At 38.0% G+C, this 18,887-nt stretch overlaps 1 protein-coding gene across 1 annotated transcript; it reads right to left on the bottom strand.

Moving 5' to 3' along the window:
- Positions 1 to 888: 888 nt before the first annotated feature.
- Positions 889 to 12,476, bottom strand: DBR1 (debranching RNA lariats 1). The gene is made up of 8 exons (XM_029213627.1): positions 12,158 to 12,476; positions 11,408 to 11,532; positions 9,517 to 9,597; positions 7,277 to 7,362; positions 5,533 to 5,757; positions 2,656 to 2,736; positions 2,259 to 2,404; positions 889 to 1,775 (listed from the first exon to the last, which is right to left on the bottom strand). The coding sequence occupies exons 1-8, from the start codon at positions 12,352 to 12,354 to the stop codon at positions 1,082 to 1,084; spliced, it is 1,635 nt and encodes a 544-aa protein (XP_029069460.1). The 5' UTR covers positions 12,355 to 12,476; the 3' UTR covers positions 889 to 1,081.
- Positions 12,477 to 18,887: the final 6,411 nt, after the last annotated feature.

Genomic DNA, 18,887 nt, shown 5'->3' with positions numbered 1-18,887 from the left:
AAATGTGCTATAGATTCTGTTTGCTAATATTTTATTTAGGACTTCAATTGGCACTCAATATTCATATGTGAGATTGGTTTGTGGTTTCTTTGCGCAATCTTTGTCAGATTTAGGTATCAATGTTATATTAGCGTCATGAAAAGAAACTGAACTTTCCTTCATTTTCTATATTTTGGAACACTTTGCATAATATTAGTGGTTACCTTTAAAAGGTTTGGTAGTTTCTCCTGAAACCATCTGAACCAGTAGTCCCTCGATAACACTATTCCTTCTACAGAAATTACTTTCACTTTCCATCTCTACTAGGATAATTCTTTTCCCTTATAGGTTATTACAAAATACTGAGTATAGTTCCCTGTGCTGTACACTAGGTCCCTGTTGGTTATCTATTTTATTCCCTGCTAGTAATTAATACTAAGCTGAACTGTGCCCCAAATGACCTGTATAGTCACATTAAAATTAAAGCTAAAGCTAAAATATAATATGTAAAAGTCAGCAGGGTTATATTAATCTCATCAACTAAGTATAAGATTTTATGTTTGCCAATGTTTAGTACTTATTTCCTGAAATCTTATCTACCCTCTTCAGCTTCAATTATATTCGATAGACATTAAGAGCTGACCAGAGAAAATATTTATAATAAATGAAAAGGGAGCATATATAAGTATATATACAATAATGACTTAACTGTAAAACAAAATATGCCATATTTTATACACCAAAATATTTACAGTGATAGTAACTCTATGAAGGTAAAAACCCCTGTCTTACTCATCTTTGTAGTGCCATCTTATGGAAGAGTGCCTGGTACAAAGTAGGTGTTCAGTAAGTGCTTGCTGAAAAAACTGAAAGTGAATAATATATGTGCTCAGAAAAAGGGGTACTCAATCAAGTAAATATATGAAATTTTAATATTTTTTTTATCTGAAACATACAAAGGCCTAAAGATAAAGTCGATACCTAACTAAAATTTATGTAACTTCATTATTACAAAGTTAAGTCTTGAGTTAAAGATCCAGCTCTAAAAATATACTCTCAAAAATCACATATCTACATATAACACTAAAACAAGTAAATTGTCTTAGGCTGTATCATCGTTATCCACTGCAGCATAGATGGCTTGATTCCTCCTCTTGATTTTCTTTCTTTGTTCAGGTTCATGTTCATCACTCAGCCTCTTCAACGGCACCTTGGTTAAGTCCTTTCCATCCCCCAACTCCACAGGGTCACCGCGATTCCCCTCCTTGCCAACTGGGGAACCGAATGTATCATCGGAAGATACAGTCATGGAACCTGGCAAGATCCTGATGTCAGAGAAGCTTGCAGAAAAGTCAGAAGCTTGATCAGAAGATGGTTCTACAGATGGTGTATTCACGTCACTGTGTGCGCTTACAATACTATCATCATATTCCTCTTCTTCATCTAACATTATCTCGTCTGGATTAATAGAGGACAGGGCAGATGTGTCTGTGTTATACTCACTAGGGTCTTCTCCAGAGTCATTACTCTGCACGTCATCCTGCTCTTCATAGTCACCACACAAGTGCTGTTCTTCCTTGGCCTTCTGAAGCCTGATGTTAATATCAGTGATGCCAAGTTGGGCACAAAATTCAGTAGTCTGAGGATTGATCCTATGAACCAACTGCATTTGTGTCTGTGGCTTGCTAGGGTCATAACAAGCAGCCGTTACACTAAAGTTACATGGAACTTTGAGGTCATGATTCAATTTTTCCAATACTTCGTTCATAGCTTCTTTTGTTGCACTGTAATCCCACCTAGAAAAGTCCAAAACAATAGCTTTTTATATTTTATCAGCCTTGGACAACAAATGATGAGATCTAACTATGGACGGCAGGTGCATTAAAAAATAAACCACATTTCAGAATTCCACTTCATAAAATTATAGTTAACTTAGCAAAGGACCATTTTGAGATTAAAACAATTCTTAGAAAAAGCTGTCCTTAACTCACTCCCTAAAACAAGTACAAATTATTTTAATGTGTGAACCAAATCTCCACGGTCTTAAAGTTTCATGCACTTGTGCGCTTATAGTTTGATGCACTTACACACTTATTTGGGTTGGTGCTCAGCAGTCTATTTTCTTGGATCTCTCGGACGGAAAACTTGCAATTTTCATACCAGTCAATAAACTCTGAATTGTAGCAATAACTCCCTTGATTTAAAAAAATAATAAGGTGGAGGGGACAAAAACTGTGCATACAATGGAGAGGGAAAATCCTAAATAAGGTCAGACTCACCTCGTATGCAGGCCATTATTTTCAGGCATATTCCATAGGCGCTCACTCACATTAATAAGATCATTAGTAGCCCTGAGAATGGCGAGCCATTCAGTATCATACTCCAAGTAATCAGGAGCACTGGGGTCGTGTTCTATTTCTATTACCTACAAGAAGAAATTGGTGATTTTAAGAAGTACATATCTATTTTTAATATTCTAAGAATGTCAATATAACAGTAAAGTTTGAAAGGAATTTAATTTAGTAGCTTAAAAACATGAATGTAACTTAAACATTCCCAAAGAAATCTCAGAACACATAAATTACAAACAGCACCAATAATTTTTGCAAGGAGACAATTTTTTTTGAATCACTGGAAGAGTAAAACTATATTGCAGTTATTTCATTTTCTTTTTACCTGAAGAAAGTCTCTGTGTGGTAAGCATTTGTCCAGGGCTAGAAATCTGGTTGCTTTGGCTGACTGTCCTTTATCCTTGGCCTAGACAATATGAACCATGATTTAAGAAAGAATGTTAAAACATCACAAGCAATTCAGACATTGAAAAGGATGGAAATAATCTTCATTACCCAATCCCCTAAGTTGTGTGTCAAAGGAACAATGGTTACTTTTCCAAAACAAGTTAGCTCTATACCCCCTTGTGCAATGACAAGCAAGGCACTTACACTCTCTGGGCTTGGGCTTCAATTTCCTTACAATAGTCAAAGCAGAAAGAAATGGTGGTAATGATAATGTTAAATCAAAGCAAATAACACACATAAACCAAAGCATATAACACAAAGGTTAAAGATCAGACAACAGAAGAGCTTAAAAGTAATTTGGCAGAGCTAAAACTATACAACTCGTAGAAGAATTCATAGGAGAAAATCTTTGTAACCCTGGGTTAGGCAAAGATTCTTAGATACAACACCAAAGCAGATATATATATATATACTCCATAGGATGAAATACTATTCACCAATAAAAATGAAAGAAACACTGACACATGCGACAACAAGAATGAGCCTCAAAAGCAAGTAAAGGAAAGAAACCAGTTACCAAAGACTATGTATTTTGTGATTCCACTTATATAAAATGTTCAGAAAAGGCAAATCCATAGAGACAAGACAGATTAGTGGTTGCCTGGGGCTGAATGTTGACAGAACAAAGACTGACAGCAAAGAGGCACAAAGGATCTTTTGGGGTGATGGCAATGTTCTAGAACTGGATTATATGATGTTTGCACAACTCTGGAAATTTACTAAAAATCACTGAATTCTACACTTAAAACAGGTGAATTTTTTGATATGGAAATTATACTCCAATAAAGTTCTTTTTTAAAAAGTGAACCAGCAGAAAGAAACATGGGAGGATCACAAACATGAAGGTCACACTGGAAGAAGTAAAAAGTGACTCACTAAAAACAGCAAGGCAGGGCTTCCCTGGTGGCGCAGTGGTTGAGAGTCCGCCTGCCGATGCAGGGGACGCGGGTTCGTGCCCCGGTCCGGGAAGATCCCATATGCCGCGGAGCGGCTGGGCCCGTGAGCCATGGCCGCTGAGCCTGCGCGTCCGGAGCCTGTGCTCCGCAACGGGAGAGGCCACAGCAGTGAGAGGCCCGCGTACCGCAAAACAAAACAAAACAAAACAAAACAAACAAACAAAAAACAGCAAGGCACATGGAGAAAGAAAGACAAGGAAGCAAGTGATGGGACACCCTGCTGAGGACCAGGTTTCAATTCAGTGGTGGGGAGGGACTGAGAGGTGGGATGCACAGAGATCACGGGCAGATCCTGGCAGCAGGGCAGTTCTGAGGAAAGATGACCTTTGGTGTTAGTAAAAGGGCTCAGACAGAATACCGGTGAAGTCAGAGGCAGTTGAGGAGCAACAAAAAGGGATCAAACATATTAATTCAGAGACACAAGTCCCCAAGGTTGACAACAGAAGACAGAATCAGGGAAAAGTAGCAAATTAGGTGCTTCAGCAATCCAAGAGCATCATGAGCCCCAAGAGACAGAGGAGAGTAACACAGATGTGGGAAAGGTGACTGACAGAAACAGAAGACTGGGACGTGAGAAGAGGATAATCACGCTGGCAACAGCCCAAAGGAAAATGCAAGAGTAACCTCGCCTTCTTCTCCCAGTGAAGCTGGGGAGTAAGAATAAGCCCACAACAGAGAGGGCCCACAGGAATGTTTTTAGACAGAATCTTCCAGACCGTGTGCGAAGAGCATCACCAAAGTGTACCTCTACCGCAGAAAAGGGTTTGGTCAGGTAAGTTCAGGAAGCGCTGCACAACCCACCCGCCATCTCAGAGAAAGGTAATGCCCATTAGCACACTGGACTCTCAGAAATTCTACAGAAGCCTCTGGGAAGAAATCCCGAACTTTGTTAACCCAGCATTTTCTAAACGTATTTCCTATGGGATACTTTATGGGAAAGTCAGAATTCAACCAGAATCAGAGGTGAAAGGAAGAACTGCATAGTTCCATTAAAGCCTAACTCTAAGTAGGTATTTATTTTCTACTTTGCATCAAGCACCATCCCCATGCAATTACCAAAGGAAAACTCTAGGAGTCATTCTAGATTCACTTCTCCCTCTGTCACTAAATCCTGATGATTCTGCTTCCAAAATCTCTCTGGAACCTGCTTCATTCTCTGTGTTCCCTCTTTGCCTCAGGTTAGAACCTCATCTTTTGCCTCCTCTGCCTCCCATTTAACATTACTCCAATCCACACACAAAACTGCTGCCAATCTAATCCTTCTGAAATGAAACTCTGACTTCATGACCCCCAACCTTCCCCATTACCTCCTGGTTAAAACCCAAACTCCAGAGCATATCCCAGAAGGCAGCTATGATCTCGCTCCAGCTTCATCTCTCCCTGTGCCTCAGCCCCAGGGACCAGCTACACTTCCCCAAAGGTACCATGCTCTCAGACCTTCCAGCCTGTGCACACATCGGTCCCTGGGCCTAGATTACCCTGATAATCTGCTTCTTCCTGGCACCATCAACTCCTTTAGAAAACCTTCTCTATCCCTTCATCTCTCTGTCCACATCCCCATCTCACCATGGCCTGGCTTAGGTGTTCCCACAGTATCCTAAGCACTTTTTGTCACAAACTTATTACACTATTTTATAATTGCTTGCTTGTCCCTTCTCCCCACTGGATACTGAGTTATTCACAAAAGGAAAGTTATCTTTGATCTCTTTCTCTAACTTTCCAACTATGCCCATAGGGCCTAGCCCGTAGATGTTCAATAACTGCTTGTTAAATCAAAGAATAAGCATTTTGTTTTCTACCTGATGCTGCATCAAGGCTGCAAACTTCACATGAAGGTGTGCAGAAAACCAGTAAGTAGGTTTTAAGTGCTCTAAAAGTTCTGAGGCAGCGGGACTTCCTAATGTGTTATTTTCCACTTCTTGTCGGAAAAAAGATTTAGTCTTAAGAAGTTGCTTCTTATTTCCATAATGATATATACTTCTCGGCCAATCATGAGATAAGAATATGTCCATAGGCTGCTTCAGCTTTAACAGACAAAGAAAAGAAAGAAAGCTCTTAAAAACAGATTAACCAAAAGCAATCCCCTCCCTTCTCTCCACCGCCACACAACCATTTACCCACGGAGATCTGTAGATTTCTGTGTAATTCATTCTAAGAACACTTTATTTAAGGAAGTCACAGAAATACTGAGCTACTCACTCATCGAGGCAAAGAGAAACACCTTTCTCTCTGCCTGACAAATCACCTTTATTTTCCGTGGCAAGGCAGTTCAATAGCGACACACTTTGATAGATTGCCAATCAGCTAAGGTCTTTAGCACTGGGTTTCTAAAATCTACAACATGCACTGTTCTTTTCCCTTTTAGTAAAGAAACTACTGTTTTAAGATCAATGTCCAGATTTCATGAGACTTGTAATGTAAATGATACAGTAAACCTAACCTACAGTAAACCTTTTTTTTTTTTCTGATGGACTCTCATAGTAAACACCAAAAAAACCTCTCTGTTTACTACAAAAATTATATTAGAGGTATTTAAGGTAGCTGGTGTCTTCTTGGGGAGAACACAAAATATACTCCATACTGTCAAGTAATCCAAAGCAAATACTTGGACAACTAAATTAAAATAATTCAAGTAAGTGTTCAAGAAAATACAAAAGGTAAGATAGATATGATTAACCACTGAAAAGCTGGTATGGGCAATAAGTGCTACAAAAATTCAGAGAAGGGTGAGGACTTTAAACTAGAACACTGGTTGGGAAGTGAAATCTAAGCTGGGTCTCCAAGGACCAGTAGGATTTAGATGAGTAAAGGGAAAAAGGATTCCAGGTAAGTAACTGTTATGAATGGGGCATACCTGTAAACATCTTTATGTTCCAGTCGAGGCCGTATTTATGATGGGAAGGGCCTGAGTTCAGTCTGGCAGGCTCTACCAGTCTGGGGGCTCTGGCAGGCTCTTAACTGTGTGGGAAGTCCGGGCAGGTTACTTTATCTATCTGAGCCTTTGGCCTCTCTCCCTTAGTGTGACAAAGTTGGACACGCTGCATGACAGAATTTGAGTGACAGTTATATGAACTATCACGGATGAAAGCTGCTTAGCCCGGTGTCAGACATTTAATGGGTTCACAAACAAAAACCTAGTTTCATTTACTCTCCAGTTGAGCCAGTGTTTCAGTTATCACCTTCACAATTTTCCCATATCATCTTCACTATTATTTTCTATTTCATATCATTATTTAAAATAAAATATTTAACACTTTCTTTCAAGTATCACTTTATTCCAATATATATTCTTCAGCCTTACTCTAAGGAATAGTAGCTGAAGTCATGGATCAAATATTTTATTTTATTATTAATCACTAAAATAAATGTATAGCCAATAAAATCTAAAAAATGTTCATCTGTGAACCTCCTAAAAACAACTCAAGACCCAAATTGTGGAAATACCGAATTGAGCTCTTCTTGGAAGTAGCAGATCAAAATACATTCTGGTAGAGAATTACTTTACCATTTTTTCAAGTCTGCCGTAATGTACTTTTTACATACCTGTTTTAATTTGTAGACTTCAATATTTCTCACATGATAGATACTCCTTATTGTAGCTGCATTATAGGGGGGGCACTCAAAATGACCTTAAATTGAAGAAGAGAAATAAGCTATATTCAACTCCCTTAAATACTGCAAGTATAAATACATACATACACTTCTCCAAAACTGATGCTTGTCATCAATGCTTTTGGTTCTTGAAAATTTTATTAAAAAAATACTGTTCTCAAAATGCTGGTATTTTCTAATAACTGATCACCAGCTATAAATCTAAATAAGTGGGAGGCTTATGATTTTTTAAATTAAATTATATTTAATTTTGGAATACATTGTTTAGTCTCATAGTTTAAGATTTAAAAGATACCATCAGAAAGGTATAGGGTAAGGGGGAGCGGGGGTGAGGGAAGGATGGATTGGGAGTTTGGGGTTAGCAGATGCAAATTATTACATACAGAATGGATAAACAACAAGGTCCTACTGTATGGCGCAGAGAATTATATTCAATATCCTGTGATAAACCATAATAGAGAAGAATATGAAAAAGAATGTATATATATGTGTAACTGAATCACTTTGCTGTACAGCAGAAATTAACACAATACTGTAAATCAACTATACTTCAATAAAATAAATTAAAGAAAAAAAAGAAAGGCATAGGGTAAAAAGTATTCCTCCTGGAGGGTAGACCCTAGTGGGTACCTAGGGCTGGCGTGGGAGCAGGGATTAAGTTTGGCACAAAACTTTTAGGCATGATAGAGATGTTCTAAATCCAGATGGTGCTAAAGGCTGCATAACTCTACAATTTACTAAAATCAGTGAATTGTGTACTTACAATGGTACATAAATTTTATGTCAATCAAGCTGCTAAAACAAGCGGACAGGGTTCTCCTATTCCTTCCCCCATCCATCAGTAACCCTACCTACAGGGAACCAGTGTTAATCAGGTTTCAGTATTTTATTCCAGGGATGTCATCTATGCATATAATATACATATTCCTTTATCCTCCCTTTTTTTTAATACAAGTGGCAGTATAATTTATACACGTTCTGTGCCTTGTTTTTTTCACTTTATTTTGGAGTTCTTTTCATATTATCACACATAGAGCTGCTTCTTTTTTCCTTCTTTTTGACTTCATAGCATTGCACTGTATAGTTATATCATGACACATTTAACTAGTTCCTATCTTTTGCTATTACAAACAAGGCTGAAATACATTTGTTTATATCATTTTGCACTTGTGGAATATATCTGTAGATAAATTCCTGGAAGTAGAACTCCTGAGTAAGAATACTTCTATAATTTCCACAGATGTTACTAATTTTCCTCCAAAGAGTGGTTCCAATTTGTGCCCACATCTGCCATGTAGAAGATGGCCTATTTTTGTAGACCCATCACAATAGTTCAGAATCATGGGGAACAGGGCAGCAAGGAACAGACTTGTGATTTAACAGTTACACTGAGGATGTAAGTTTTAGCTGTCAACTTAATTCATGAAATTTTAAAATCAATGTGGATCCAAGCTATTCCTTTAACTTTAAAATCAAGGTATAATTCATTCAGATACAGTGTGGTATATTTATACAATGGAATACTATTCACAAATTTAAATGACAGAGTTACATGTATCAACATGGATTTCAAAAACATATTAAACAAAGCAAGTTGCAGAAAGATACATGTAAAATGATACACTTATATGAAGTTTAAAACATTCTATATAATACACTGTTTAAAGCTGTTACTGATATGGTAATGATATAGAATAATCAAGTGAATGATAAACACCAAATTCAGAATAGTGACTGCCTGGTGAGGTAAGGGAGGAATAAAAGGAGAGAGACGGGACTGAGGGCAGATAAACAGTGAACTTCGATTGTACCTGTACTCTTTTATTTCTTAAAAATCAAAACTAAAAGTGGCAAAATACCAAATAAAACTAGATGGTGTATACACAGATAATACGTTCTAGTGTTCTCTATTTTTTCATATTTATAAAATATTTTATAATATAAATTTAAGAATAAATTAATCAGTTCATAGGAGAAATCCAATGAAAAAGTCAAACTGTATATTATGCTTAAGTTACTATGGGGCATGGAAGTTCTAAGTTTAAAAACAATTCTCTGAATAACAATACTCACTTTGCTGTATACCTGAAATTAATACCACATTGTAAATCAACTGTACTCCAATTAAAAAAAAGAATGTAATAAAATGTAAAAAAAAAACATAACAATACCTTTTCGATAGTCATGAGATTTAAAGATACCAGAGATTCCACCAATCCTTACACCTCGGTATTTTACTACACCTGCCAAGCCTGAAAAATTACAAGTTAAATAAAATTACTGTAGGCAAAAGCAATCTTTTTTTTTAAAAAGCAATCTTTACTAACTGAACAAACAGTTTAGAGGCCTAGAATAACATGCAGTCTTAAAATTATTTGAAAATTAAGTGTCATGATGAGGTAACTCTTTTACATAGGAAAATATGCCAACAATATATAACGGAGAGTAGGGAGACAGACTACGGAGGCAAGAGACTGAGCAGAAAAGAAGGAACAAATGAGACAGGGAGTGTGAAGAGGGAAACAGACATACAGAAATTTGGTACCTAAAGGAATATGGGGATGGGGCAGGGGAAATAGGGGAAAATGTCCTATGATGGATTTATATGTTATATATAAGGTATATATAACGTATACCTTTGACTTATAGAACATAGACACCTGCAGTTTCTCTATTTCATTTGATTGATCATCTTCAGACAATTTCACCTTTTCACAATACTACAGTTGTCAAAAGATGATCCATCAGTAATGACAGAGAGAAATTAAATTTCTGAATTTATAATGTCATCACTAGAAACACCTATAAACATTTAAATAAAGAGATGAAAGGACTGTATAGTTTAAAAGGACTAAAACTGAACCTGAACCTAATCAGGTCTATAAATCTAAATGCAGATTATAAGCAATGCAGAGGATAAAAGGAACACGTTAAACAACCCAAGGAAATCCAATCAGCTAAACCCAGAATGTGGGAAATTCTGCCAGATAAATTTCCCACATTCTTCAACAAATAAACAGCATGGGGGTTGGGGGAGAAGAGAGTGCGAAAAGGGGCAGTTATAGTCTAAGAGACTTCAGAATCATGACAATCAAATGAAAGTGTGGACCTTGTTTGGATCCTACTTGAACAAGTCAACTGTAAAACAGACATCTTTGTGATAATCAGGGAAATCTGAACATGAACTAGGCAACAGATAATGACAGGTAATAGGTATAATCATGGTACTGTAGTTGTGGTATTGTTTTAAATCCTCATCACTTAAAAACACATGCTAAAGTATTTACAGGTGAAATAATCCGATGGCTGAGGTTTGCTTTAAAATACTCCAGTTGGGACTTCCCTGGTGGTCCAGTGGTTAAGAATCCACCTTCCAATGCAGGGAACATGGGATTGAGCCCTGGTCAGGGAACTAAGATCCCACACGCCCCTAAGCCCCTAGAGCCCGCATGCCGCAACTACTGAGCCAGCGCACTCCGGAGCTCCAGAGCGCCCAGGCGCCACAACTAGAGAGAAGCCTGCCCACCGCAAGGAAGATCCCACGTGTGACAACTAAAGACCTGACGCAGCCAAATAAATAAATAAATAAAATACTAAAAAATAAATAGATAAAATACTCGGGTCACCTCCTCCCACAAAAGGGTTTAGGCGAGGAGTGGGTTGAAAGAAGGATGGCAGAACAATAATTGTTGTTAAAGCTGTTTAATAGGTACAGAGATTCATTACACTATTCTCTACTTTTGTGTATGTTTAAATATTTCCATTATAAAAAGTTCATTTTTTTAAATTTAATAAGAAGAGTAAGAAAAAAATTAAGGGATTGTAAATCATACAGAAGCTCTTTGCAGTTATATTAAGTATTGCTTAAAGCACTAGATGATGCATGGACATATTTTCATGATTACCTACTTAAATGAACTATTTTAATTAAAATTTCATGATTATTTCAATCAAGAGACATTCCCAAAACACGATACATTTCAAGATGCTGATCAACTGATAAACAAATCCTGACAGGCTCTTCCATGCCATCAGACCAAGAAATTACCCACGAACACATACCTAAATAATAAATGTTTGGTGCTACCCAGCCACCATAGGGTAACTCTTGCAAATGATTTGAGGCTTCATGGTTACCCCCGATGAAAATTGTGAGAACTGGGGCCTTCTTCTCTCCAGAGTAATACCTAGAACATAAGAGTAAAGTTGTCAATTGGCATAGCAGAAACGAGACATACAGAAAAGCAATTAGGCATGCCTGTACTATTAGGCATAGCAGAAAAGCAAAATAAGGTCCGAAGTAAAAAAAACTTGAGCTCATCATAAAAAGTTAAGCCCTTTCTAAACGAATTGTCCATCCTTGTCCTTAAGAATGATTCAGGGCCGCCACCTTGGGTTCAAGCCAACGTATATTCAATGAGGTCAAAAACTTTTGTCAGTTCACTGCAACAACCTTAGTTTCTAGAATGAGGACTAGCACATAGCAAGCGTCCAATAAAAACTCCTAGATCAATAAATGAAGTAGTCCCAGAGTCCTATTAAGCATAAAGTAGATTAACCTATCAGTTTCTTCCTCCAGATTTTCCCCTCAAGCTGCGATCCCTTCCGAAACAAAACAGATGAATGGAAAGAAGAAAAGTGACATTTACTAAGCGCCAGTTCCTAGACACACAGCGTAAACAAAGACGGGAACTAAGAGAGACAGCTGGTCAGTGGCAGACAGGATTCCAACTCAGCCCGGGTTCTCAGCCCCCACCGCTGGCTAGTCACACCTCGCACCGCGGGGGCCCGGGCCCAAGCCACGCCCCTCACCTGTAGAAGGTCTGCATGTGGCGGTACTTGGGCGGCACGGCCATGCAGCGCAGGTCGGCCTCATTGCGCACAGCCTGGAAGTCGCCGCAGCATAGCAGAAGGTCTATCGGTCCCGGGCCGCGCCGCTCCGCCAGCGCCAGCGTCTCATAGATCTTGTCCAGCTCGCCGTGGCAGCAGCCGGCAACAGCCACCCGCATGCTGCCGGCCCGAGGCAGGGAGCGCTGCCCGCAACCGCCTAAACCAGAGCCAGCCCAGGCCGGACAACGAAGACCCGACAGATCGCTCAGATCCCGCCAACCTTAACTGAGACGCCGCCTCTTGCAACTGGGACTCCAGCAATATAATTCACTTCCGGTTTCCAAATCTCGCGAGAGAGAGGTCGGGAAGGGAATGACCAACACGGATTCCAGGGAGTTTTTAAATCGTCTCGTACTTTGCCTGTTTTGGCAGGTGGTTCTTGAAGTCCGAGCAGCCTGACAGGTGCTAAAAATCAAAACCAGAATAGTAAGACAAACAAACAAAAATTCCCGGAAATAGTGTAGTTTGATAAAATCAAACTTAGGATGAACTTCTCACGGCAAAGATAATTGCCTGAAAGTGATTAGAAACGATTAAACAAACGATTTTTTAAGACACCCGAAATAAAAATAAATTTAAAATAAAACGTAAAAACGCACTGAGGATTTTGAAATTATCTCCTCGAAGAGTTTCTGAAATTATCAGTTTTTTTTTTTTTAAAGGGGCCAGGGACTCTTCATTTCCCTACCAAATGGTTGTTTGTGTAACTAGACTGCAAGCTCAATGAAAGCAGATGAATATCTCGAAAACATCCAGGAGGGAAAAGGACCAGACTGACAATTGAAGAATTAGTGGCCAAGGCAGAAACAAGCAAACAAATAAAACCCTTCTGGCAAATTTAATCAAGAAAATAATCAAGATAATACGGAGAATAATAAAACCATCTCTGCTCATTAAAAAAAAACTAGATAAACAATTTCTAGGAATAAAGACACCAAAGTTAATTCAAAATGAAGCAGAAGATGTAAACAAAACAATGACAATAAGAAGACACTGGGATATATACACTACCAAATGTAAAATAGATGGCTAGTGGGAAGCAGCCACATAGCACAGGGAGATCAACTCCGTGCTTTGTGACCACCTAGAGGGGTGGGTTAGGGAGGGTGGGAGGGGCACGCAAGAGGGTGGAGATATGGGGATATATGTTTATGTATAGCTGATTCACTTTGTTATACAGCAGAAACTAACACACCATTGTAAAGCAATTATACTACTATACTAAGATGTTAAACAAAAAAAAAAAAGACTGGGAAAGTCAAAGACATAAATCCATTGAAAGACATTTATGAGTGATTTACAGGTGATTTCTTTCAAATTTACAAGGAAGATACACTTTTCATGATATCTAAATCAATCAAGAGGGTAGAAAAAGATGGAAATCTAATATTTCCTATTAGTTTTTAATGTTTTATTTTCCCTTCTGTATTAAATGTTTTGAACTATATAAAGAACAGATAACTTTTTTTGACATTGTTAAATTTAACTTCTAAAAAAAAAATTTAACTTCTTCCACTTGATTTTCAATCTACAGGAATTATCTTTTTCTGGATCTTTTTTTCTCGATTGAAAAATTGTTAATTTTAATTAACTTAAAGTGCCATGAACAAATCAAATCTTAAGTGCACATTTTGATTAATTTCTCCATATGTAATCACCCATATCAAGATATAAAACATTTCTAGCATTCCAAGAGACTCCCTTGTGCTTCCTCCCAAGCCTATTCTCCCAAAAGAAAAACTCTAGTCTAACCTCTAGCACCGTAGATTAGCTCTACTTGTTTATAAACTTCATAGAAATGTCAGTGTATATTATGTACTCTTTTGTGTCTGGCTTCTTTCACTTAATATCTGTGAGATTCATCCATGAATCTAAGTAACTGAGCAGGAGGACCCTATGGGGCCTTCGCAGGGCAGATGACCACCACCCCTACCCCCCGCAATGTCCTCCACCTGCCTCTTTGTAGAAAAACTAGCCACCTAGGCCTTCTCCAAGTTCCAAAGAATAAATTTAATTAGAGAAGTGAGAAAATGCAGAAGCAAAGGAAAACAATCAAGCAGGACAAAATAATAATAGTTTAGCCATTAAACAAAGTCAAGGACCTTTAGTTCCTCCTCAAGGGCTATAGATAATAATCTGAGCCAGGGAATTCCCTGGCGGTCCGGTGGTTAATACTCCGCATTTCCAACACAGGGGGCACGGGTTTGATCCCTGAGCCATACCATATCCTTTGAGCTATTTTGCAGATACTGAAACTCCCACCAGGTGGAAGAAGTTAACTGTATGCTGATCACAAGCATGGAGACCCCAGACTGGTTGGAATCAGAAGGCTGATGATGTTGACTCCCAATTACCTCACCACCAACCAGTCAGAATGTCCACAAGCTGATCATGCACCCACAGCCCCCTCCTTCACGCTGTCTTTAAAAACCTTTCCCTGAAAGCCATCAGGGAGTTCAGGTCTTTTGGGCACTAACTACCTGGACTCCTGGCTTGGCGCCCTGCAATAAACACTGCACTTTCCTTCAACATACTCTGGTGTCAGTAGATTGGGCTTTACTGTGAGCAGGTAAGCAGACTCAAGTTTGGTTCAGTAACAACTATACTATAGACAGATACAGCCATAGTATACTATTTCTTATTGCTGTGTTTTTTCCATCGTGTGATCACACCACAGTTCATGTATCCATTTTTCTGTTGAAGGACATTTGGATTGTTTCTAACCTGGGGCTGTTATGAATAAAGCCACCATATACATTCTTGTAAAATCTTTTGGTGGACATAACACTTTTCTCCCTTGGATTATGGCCAGGAATGGAATCTCTGGATAACATAGTAGGTATATGTTTAGCTTTAATAGATAGTGTCAGTTGTGCTAATTTACACTTACCTACGTAATATGAGTGTTCTAATTATTCCATGTGCACAACAGCACTTGGTATTATCTGTCTGTTAAAGTTTAGCCATGTTGTTAGGTGTGCAATGATGTCTTCTTGTTATTTCCATGTAGATTTTACAACAAAATTTTAATATGTCAATTTGAATTTTCTTCTTCTGTGACCAATAGGAAACAATAATTTAATGCCATAACATCCAAAATCTCATGGTCAAAGAAGGAAATAGAAGATTATGAATAGGGATGAAAAAGTGCATCATGGCTTAGCTCTTAACTCTATTCCCAACCAACACCCCATTTCCAGAGGTCATACTGGTATGTTAATAAACTTGAGAATTCTCACTGACTTTCTCAAATCCAGAGAGAATAAAACTAAATCAATAGCCTCAACTCCTTCCCATGCTGAATGAGGTGAGATGGGAGGATTGTAGGAGAAAAGTGGGTGTGTGAACAATGAAAATTCTTTTTGCAAACATGAAGGGCCATTCACTGAACAGGTAAACCCTCTCCAATTGTGTGTGTGGTCCATGAGGAAAGTCCCTCTAATAGGGTGGGAAAGGAATTCCCTGATTTTGTCAGAGCAAAGACAGTATCTAGATAGAGGCACCCAATGATGAGTAAGATGAAAAAAGAAACCACATGTCAACTATGGAAACATGCTAGAAAGAGCATAAGCTGGGATGAACCTGAGCAGGTGTTAATTAAAACTTCTTAGATACAACCAGATCTTTCTCCTCTAAATCAAGTCTGCTTGTTGAAATGGTTGCTTCCAAGACAGAGAACGTACAAAATGAGTGTGGATCATCTTGTGCCAGAAAACAAGGAAGTGCTCAAAGAATCTGAGACGTCAAAAGGATGTTGAGTGAAGGTTTTTCCACTGGCCAAATCTGAAACAATTTCAGCATCAAAATGCACAATCATAGTAACAGACTTTTGCCCATTGAATAAAGTAGGAATCTACTATTCCATCCTGACATAAATAAGTAAATAAATAAATAGGAAAAGAGAGGTCTTATTTACACAAGAATGCTGATTGATAAGTATAGAAGGAAAGTTGGAGTTAGAAAATCAGAAAATCACCGTAAACCATCATCATCATCGTCGTCATCATCAACATCACTTGTTACAAGGAAGAATTTTTAATTAATGCTAAAACAATTGGGGGAAACTTTGAAGAGTAATAGGATACTTACATTGTCTCAATGTATCTATTATTTGAGACTATTTATATGATCTCAAAGTATCTTTCCAAAAGATACTAATTTTAACAAAGAGAAAAATAAGGATTTTACACTAGAGAAACCTGGCAGACACCACTTAACAGAGTGACCAAAGTTAATCTCACTAGGAATGGACAAATCCACATCATGTGCCCCTGATACATTACTTCTGTGGTATTCCTGCCAAAAATGCATAACCTGAATCTAATCTTGAAAAATAGGAAGCAAATTGAAATAGACAAAAAAATTTTTTAAATAACTGGCCTGTCTTTAAATATATATATATATATATATAATGGTCATGAAATACAAGGACAGACTGAGAAAGATTAAAAATTAAATGATACTGAAGATTCGTGATAACTGAATGCAATATGTTGCTATAAAATACATTATTAAGGTAATTGCCAAATCTGAATAAGATCTGTAAATTAGATAGTATTGTATCAGTGTTAATTTCCTGATTGTGATCATTTTACTGTGGTTACATAAGGGAATTCCTCATTTTTAGGAAACACACACTGAAATATTTAGGAACGTATATATCTGCCCATCCATGTATTGCAGGGGCTAGAAGCTAAGAAACTATTGGGCTGGCCAAAAAGTCCCTTCAGTTTTGAAGTAAAAATGAAAGACGTATTTTTCATTTTCACCAAGAACTTTATTGAACAACATATTCACCCTTTTGTTCCACTACCTTCTGCCATTTTTCAGCCAACTTCATAATTCCTTCTTCCCAAAACATTTTATCTTTTTGAGCAAAGAACTTGTCCAGGTGCCTTTTACAGTCTTCCAGGGAATTGAATTTTTTTCCATCAAGAGAATTTTGTGAAGATCTAAATAAATGGAAATCCGAAGGTGCAATGTCTGGGGAATATGGTGGTGAATCAGAGCTTCCCCAGCCAAGCTGTAACACTTTTTGCCTGGTCATCAAAGAAACATGTGGTCTTGCGTTATCCTGATGGAAGATTATGCATTTTCTGTTGACTAATTCTGGACGCTTTTCGTCTAGTGCTGCTTTCAGTTGGTCTAACTGGGTGCAGTACTTGTTGGAATTACTTGTTTGGTTTTCTGGAAGGAACTCATAATAGAGGACTCCCTTCCAATCCCACCATATGGACAACATCACCTTCTATGGATGAAGACCGGCCTTTGGTGTGGTTGGTGGTGGTTCATTTTGCTTACCCCATGATCTCTTCCATTCCACGTTATTGCACAGTATCCACTTTTCATTGCCCACCACAATTTGTTTTAAAAACGGAATGTTTTCATTACATGTGGAAATACGGTCAAGAAGGTTTTTTTCACTTATGTGGAACCCAAACATCAAAGTGATTAACATAACCAAGATGGTGCAAATGATTTTCAAGGTATGATTTGGATATTTTGAGTATGTCGGCTATCTCCCATGTGGTATAAGGTTGATCATTCTCAATTAATGTCTCGATTTGATTGCTATCAACTGGTCTATCCAACCATGGAGTATCATCCAGCGAGAAATCACCAGCACGAAACTTTGCAAATCACTTTTGACATGTTCAATCAGTCACAGCACCTTCTCCATACACTGCACAAATTTTTTTTCCATTTTGGTTGTGTTTTTACCCTTCTTGAAATAATAAAGCATAATATGCTCTGAAAATGTTTCTTTTTTTCTTCCATCTTCAATATTAAAATGGTTACACAAAAATTCACCAATTTTGATATCTTTTTTTTAATGCACGCTGATATGACAGCTGTCACATACAATCTAACAAAATTGTTTTGAATGAAGTTAAAGACAATTAAGTGCTACTAGAGCCATCTTACGGAAAAAAACTGAAGGAATCTTTTGGCCAACCCAATACATTTCTTAGACTCCCTTGCTGGCTGAGGTCTGGATTGGCTTTTGCAAATGAGAAACACTTGTGTGAGGTTAGAAGGTAGAAGAAAAGTAAAAGCTGTTGCTTTTCTCTTCTGGCTCTGGAAATGGTGGTGGCAGCTCAGCACCCCAAGTTCATGCAGTGATGGTGAATTTCTCACTGTTCCTGATCTCAAGTGAAATATTCCCTCCCTGTTTGCCCTCTATTCCTTCCAATAATTTTGTAATCTTTTTGCTTAAAATACAAAAAATGGGTTCTTTTTTCCTGTATGTTGTACCAGCCAAGATGTCATTCAAGTAAAAGGCAACAAGCAAGATGTTTTCAACCATGAAAGTGCTCCAGGGAGACAATACCCATGAGCCCCTCTTGAAAAAATATTACTTGACAATGAAATCCAGCCAAATAAGACTTGAATAAACATAAATGACACAGGAAGGAAGAACTGTGTTTAAAAGATGATTGGGACCTCCCTGTCTGTTCAGTGGTTAAGACTGCATCTTCCAATGCAGGGGGTGCCGTTCGATCCCTGGTTGGGGAGCTAAGATCCCACTTGCCGTGCGGTATGGCCTAAATAAATAAATAAAGTCTCTTTTTAAAAATGGAGTGGGGTGGGCGCGGGGGGAAAAAAGAGAAATTAAAAATGGTCCACATCAAAAAAATCTTTTAAAAAAATG

The sequence above is a fragment of the Monodon monoceros genome, unplaced genomic scaffold, assembly GCF_005190385.1.
Source record: "Monodon monoceros isolate NGI ecotype Baffin Bay Population unplaced genomic scaffold, NGI_Narwhal_1 Super_Scaffold_11, whole genome shotgun sequence".
NCBI classification, from domain to species: domain Eukaryota; kingdom Metazoa; phylum Chordata; class Mammalia; order Artiodactyla; family Monodontidae; genus Monodon; species Monodon monoceros.
The sequence above is the reverse complement of the archived record's forward strand: the minus strand, read 5'-3'. Positions and strand labels throughout refer to the sequence as shown.